Source organism: Mustela erminea, chromosome 12 (assembly GCF_009829155.1).
Source record: "Mustela erminea isolate mMusErm1 chromosome 12, mMusErm1.Pri, whole genome shotgun sequence".
NCBI classification, from domain to species: domain Eukaryota; kingdom Metazoa; phylum Chordata; class Mammalia; order Carnivora; family Mustelidae; genus Mustela; species Mustela erminea.
In genome coordinates, this window is record NC_045625.1 from 705,911 (window position 1) to 711,047 (window position 5,137).

At 68.7% G+C, this 5,137-nt stretch overlaps 2 protein-coding genes across 3 annotated transcripts; both read left to right on the top strand.

The window, feature by feature from the left end:
• The first annotated feature begins 33 nt into the window (after nucleotides 1-33).
• On the top strand, nucleotides 34-2,227 carry TMEM210 (transmembrane protein 210). 2 transcript variants are annotated; one of them, XM_032308933.1, is made up of 4 exons: nucleotides 34-288; nucleotides 1,421-1,556; nucleotides 1,757-1,786; nucleotides 1,983-2,227. In XM_032308933.1, the coding sequence occupies exons 1-4, from the start codon at nucleotides 264-266 to the stop codon at nucleotides 2,182-2,184; spliced, it is 393 nt and encodes a 130-aa protein (XP_032164824.1). In that variant the 5' UTR covers nucleotides 34-263; the 3' UTR covers nucleotides 2,185-2,227. The 2 variants fall into 2 exon arrangements, with proteins under 2 accessions (XP_032164824.1, XP_032164823.1); XM_032308932.1 differs by lacking the exon at nucleotides 34-288 and adding an exon at nucleotides 1,024-1,277.
• Nucleotides 2,228-2,291: 64 nt separating this feature from the next.
• On the top strand, nucleotides 2,292-4,288 carry LRRC26 (leucine rich repeat containing 26). The gene is made up of 2 exons (XM_032307761.1): nucleotides 2,292-3,887; nucleotides 3,976-4,288. Exons 1-2 carry the CDS (start codon nucleotides 2,669-2,671, stop codon nucleotides 4,260-4,262), a joined length of 1,506 nt encoding a protein of 501 aa, XP_032163652.1. The 5' UTR covers nucleotides 2,292-2,668; the 3' UTR covers nucleotides 4,263-4,288.
• Nucleotides 4,289-5,137: the final 849 nt, after the last annotated feature.

Genomic DNA, 5,137 nt, shown 5'->3' on the forward strand with positions numbered 1-5,137 from the left:
GTCTCTCTGTGCTGTGGTCACTTAGAAGAAGGGGCTTCCCTGTTTCCTTCAAATTCTGGGTGGGTGCCCTGGAGCCTCTGACACCGGCCATTCCCTCCACACGGAAGGCCACCTGGCGCGGGGCGGAGTGTACCTTTGTCGTCCTAACCAGGGTGCAAACCTGCTAGACTGGCCTGGCAGGGGGCGGTGTCCACTCCTGGTCTCAGCGCTTCTGCTTCCTGTGCCTTTGGACGTGGTTTGTGGACGAATGTGGTTAAAAAGCTATGTCTTGGGTTACAGCATTAACAGGTACACAGGTGTGCCAGAAACTGCTGGATGGTCCCTGACCGCTCCCCTAGGAGGGGTCACTTGTGTCAGGAATCAGGGAGGTCCCCAGTGGGCAGGGGTCAGCTGGGGCCCCCCTGCATCCCTGCCCGTGGTACCCTGTGGGATCAGCCGTTGAGGGGGCAGTTCCTCCTGCTGCCTGGTGGTTTGCTTGGCCAAGTCCTTAGGGGAAGAGGGAGGGGTGCAGGAGGCCAGGGGAGCGGCTGGGGTTAACTCTGAAGATGCCACAGCCTGCAGGTGGGCCCTTCGGGCAGCGCTTGGCTGCTTGACAGAAGGTGCACCACGTCCGAGCCAGCTGCCCCCAGGGGAGGTGGTTCTGGGAAGACCTGTGGGCAGTGCCCCCCACCTCCCTCGGGGGTGGAAGGGCCCCGGAGGTTCCCCTGGACCTGAGCACTGGTGGGGTGTAGGCAAGATCCTCCTCAGGACAGCCAGTGTGAGGGAGGGCAGTGAGCACAGGTGTCCCCCTGGATCCCTGCTTGTCCCAGCCTCCGGGGATCCTGAGACAGAACCAGGCCCTCCCCTCCCCCCACAGGTGTTCCAGGTCACTGTCTCCGCTTTCCTGGGGCCTCAGCATGGGTGTCCTCCCCTTCCCCAAGAAGCACCATCCCCAAGGCCAGGGCAGCTCCATCCTTGCCTTGGTTCTGGGTCCAGCAGGGCACTCTGAAGTGGCTCCCAGGCCCCTGTCCACCCTACCTGCCCCACCCCAGGGCAGCCTGCCCAAGACTCCTCCACTCCGGCCCCCAAGCACAAGTGACGCGCCAGCTGAGGCCCTGCCCCCACCCGCTCCGCTTCAGAGCCCCACTGTGAGGTCAGCGCCTTCCGATGGGTTCCGTCCAGAGGTGTGTGGTGGGGCTGGGGGCTGGACATGGCCCCCTGTCCCCAGCCTGACTCCTGCCTGGTTGGCAGCCCCCTTGGCCGGATATGTTTGTCCCTTTTGCTCAACCCTGCTGCAGGTGCCTCCTCCTGCCCCCAGCCCTGTCCCTGCGAGGGCCCCTCCCGCAGCCTTCCGGTGGCCGCCAGGGGGAGGGGCGGCCCTGGGGGTCCTCCACCGGCGGGTGACGAGGGCCCCTCGGCCACATGGGCCCTGTCTCTGCAGCTGGGACGTACTGCGAGTGCAGCCTCGGCCTCAGCCGCGAGGCCCTCATCGCCCTGCTCGTGGTGCTGGCGGGCATCGGCGCCAGCTGCTTCTGTGCCCTCGTCATTGTGGCAGTTGGTGTCATGAAAGCCAAGAGGTGCATGAGCCCCGGGGCCGGGATGGTGGGTGAAGGCCACAGAGCTGCGCTGGGGGAGGGGCGTCTGGCCCTGGGAGGGATGTCACCAGGAGCTGGGGGACCCCATTTCCCAGGCCAGGTTGTGGAGAGGTGGGGACGTACTTCCGGCCTGGAGGCCAGCCCCACTGTTCCAGGGTTCACTCCTCCCTTTGTCCCTCCAGTGAACCATGCCCCAGACACATGAACAGCAGGTGAGTGACCTCAGGGGAGGACCCCACAGGTGAGCCCGGCTCCTGCTTCCTGCCCCCAGGTGGTGGGGGGGGGGGCGGGGGGCGTGTCCCGTGCTTTGGGAGCATGAAGGAGCACTGACAGGAGGCCCAGGACTGCCCCGGGAGGCCTGTGATGGTGGCTGCCTGCTGCCAGCCTGGCCCGGCCCCTGTCGTGCAGGTTGGTGGGGCACTACGGGGTCCAGGAAGATCGCATGGATCTACACACCGTGCAAGTGGGGCCTCACGTCATGGACCCTGACCTGGAGGTCTCTATGATGCCACCCCTGGAGGAGCAAGGCCTCATGACCGTCCCCATGGACCCCATGTCCCCAAACGTGACTGTAGTAGAGGAGCCGCCCCCTCTCGCCCCCCCAACCTGAGCAGGGCTGCAGGCAGCCTGGGGGAGGGGAATTAAACAGTATCGAGTGCTTCTGCCGTGTCCTCCCTGCGGGCTCCTCCTCCAGCGGCTGTGCAGCTGCGTCACGGTGGGGAGGGGTTTGCATACACCCGGGTCATCTCCTGCATCCCCGGTGGGGAAGGGTGCCCAGGGCCTGCACAAGGCACCCACTGTCCACCCTCCAGCGCAGGGAAGCACAGCCCTGGTATTTCAACCTCTCCTTGCCTTGGCCTCGGCATAGCTCCTCCCCACATCTTCCTGCTGCTGTGTCCTGTGAAGCTAGCACACCGCCGCCTCCGGGGGCCCCTGTCCACCCCACCCCCACACCGGGAACCTCAGGACAGGATGTGCAACTTCGAGGACTCCAGAGGGAGCAGTGTTCGACAGGAGAACTTGGCCAGGTGCCTGTGCCCTACCCAAGCTGTCTCCTTGAGGTTCTAAGCCAGTTCTTAGCCAGTGGGGCAGACATGACTGTCCTCCTGCCTCGTACCCCGTCCACCCTCCGGCTATCCCCTGGGCTCCAGCCCCCTTACTGTGCTCCTGACCCCACCAGTAATCCACTATGGGGATGGGACCATCCCTATACTGGGGGTGGGCAGCACTGTGTGTGCTGGGGTCGCTTGGCTGGGCAGGAAATGGGCAGGGACTGGGGAGAGCAGCAGGGCTCACGGGGTCCCATTCCACGTGTGGCATCAATGAGTTTGGTGGGTGTGGGTGTCGTCCAGTGGCCCAGGCCTCAGTGGGGCACAGGGTGGTGGGGACCCCAGGGCAGGAGGGCAAGGCGTCTTGTCAGCGCTGCAGCTGGCACAGAGCCAAGAGGAGCCCAGCTCCGGGACAGGTGGCTGGCGGTGCAGGGCGCTGGCTGGCTGCCCCGCCCCCGCCCTAGGTGCAGGACTGGCCTTGGAACAGGAACTGCCGGCACTCGGGCCGGAGATTTAGTATTTGTGCAGGCGCGGCGGAGACCCGCTGGCTCCGCGGACGCACAGGCAGCGGGCTCCTCGCGCTGCCCCATGCGGAGGCCCGCCCTCCCCTCGCGGCGGCCGCCGCCGCCGATGCTGCTGTTGCTGCTGTCGCCGTGGCCAGTCTGGGCCGAGTCGTCCACCGCGGCGGCCACCTCGGGAACCCCAGGCACCCCGTACTGCCCCGAGGCATGCGCGCGCGCGCCGGGCGGCCTGGTCAACTGCTCCGGGCGCGCTCTGCCCGCCGTGCCCTCGGGCCTGAGCCGGGGCGTGCGCGCGCTGCTGCTGGACCACAACCGTGTGCGCGCGCTGCCGCCCGGCGCCTTCGTGGGCGCCGGCACGCTGCTGCGCCTGGACCTGCGCGAGAACGGGCTGCGCTGGGTGCACGCGCGGGCCTTCTGGAGCTTGGGCGCGCTGCAGCAGCTCGACCTCAGCGACAACTTGCTGGAGGCGCTGGCGCCCGGCACCTTCTCGCCCCTGCGCGCGCTGCGCTCCCTGTCGCTGGCAGGCAATCGGCTGGCGCGCCTGGAGCCCGCGGCGCTGGGCGCGCTCCCGCTGCTGCGCGCGCTCAGCCTGCGGGACAACCAGCTGTCCGCGCTCGCGCCGGGCCTGCTGGCCGGCCTGCCCGCTCTCCACGCGCTGCACCTGCGCGGCAACCCCTGGACCTGCGGCTGCGCGCTGCGCCCGCTCTGCTCCTGGCTGCGCAGGCACCCGCGGCCCGCGCCAGGTGAGGCCCCGGGGCGACCGGGGGAGGGGGGCCGACACTCGCGGCCACAGTCCCTGCCGTCGTCTGACTCGGCGCCCGTGTCCCGCAGAGGCCGAGACGCTGCTCTGCGTGTTACCGGGGCGCCAGTCGCTCAGCCCCTTGACCGCCTTCACGGACGCCGCCTTCAGCCACTGCTCGCAGCCCCTCGGCCCGTGGGACCTGGCCGTGGTCTACGTGCTCGGGCCCGTCTCCTTCCTCGCCAGCCTCGCCGCCTGCCTGGCGCTGGGCTCCGCGCTCACCGCCTGCCGCACGCGGCGCTCCCGCGCGGGTGTCCTCAGCCGCCTGAGACCCAGCGCCCGGGACCCGGGGCCCCCCGCCGCCTCTGCTCGGGCCTGAGCGGGCCTTGGCTGTTCTCGAATCTTCCCCCTGTCCCCTGCCCTTCTTCTCGGTCCCTGAAGGCGTCAACAAGCGACACAGAAATTTTCGTGACATTCCTTTAGACATCACCACTGCACAAACCGGGTCGGGGGCAGCGCGCGCCGGGCCCCTGGGCGGAGGGGCAGCGCGCGGCTGCGCACGGGCCGCACGGGGAAGGCACGCGCTCAGCACTGGAAGGGCTGGGCCTGTACAAGTCGGAGGGCAGGGCTGAGGACGGTCCCAAGCCAGCGCGTGTGGGGAAGCCTATCCTGGGCTGCAGGCTGGAGGAGGCGGAGAGCTGGCTCGGCCCTCGCGGACACCGGAGGAAAGGGTCAGAGGCAACGGAGTACCCCAGCGCACCAGTGGGAGGCAGCTGCCTGCTGAGGGTCCGGGTCAGCCCTTGGGGAGGGGCAGGGCCAGCGGGATGGATGCGGGCCGGCCGAGAAGAGGCGAGAAGGGTAAGAAAAGGAGGGGGTGGAGCCGAGGCTGCCCAGAGCAGACGCTGGAGGCCGGGGGGGACCCAGCCAGGTGGAGCCTTGCACCCCCACTGTGGCTCTGGTAGTGGCTGGGGAAGGTCGGGGCTTCAGTCTCTGCTCCAAGCCCCTCCGGGGCCAGGGTAGCCCCTCTCCCCCACTGCTTAGAGACCCCAGGGCCCCTGCCTCTGCCGGAGTGCCCTGTGGCCCTGCCCAGCCAGCTCAGCTCTGGCCTGTCCTCAGCCGCTCTGGTCCGAGCCTCGGTCCAGCAGGGGCTGCCCGCCAGGCAGCAGGGCGGACAGACAGACGGGAGGCCCAGGGTGGGCAGTCTTGGGCGGGCGGGCTTCCCTCAGGCCTTCCCGAGCAGCAGGACCCATCAGT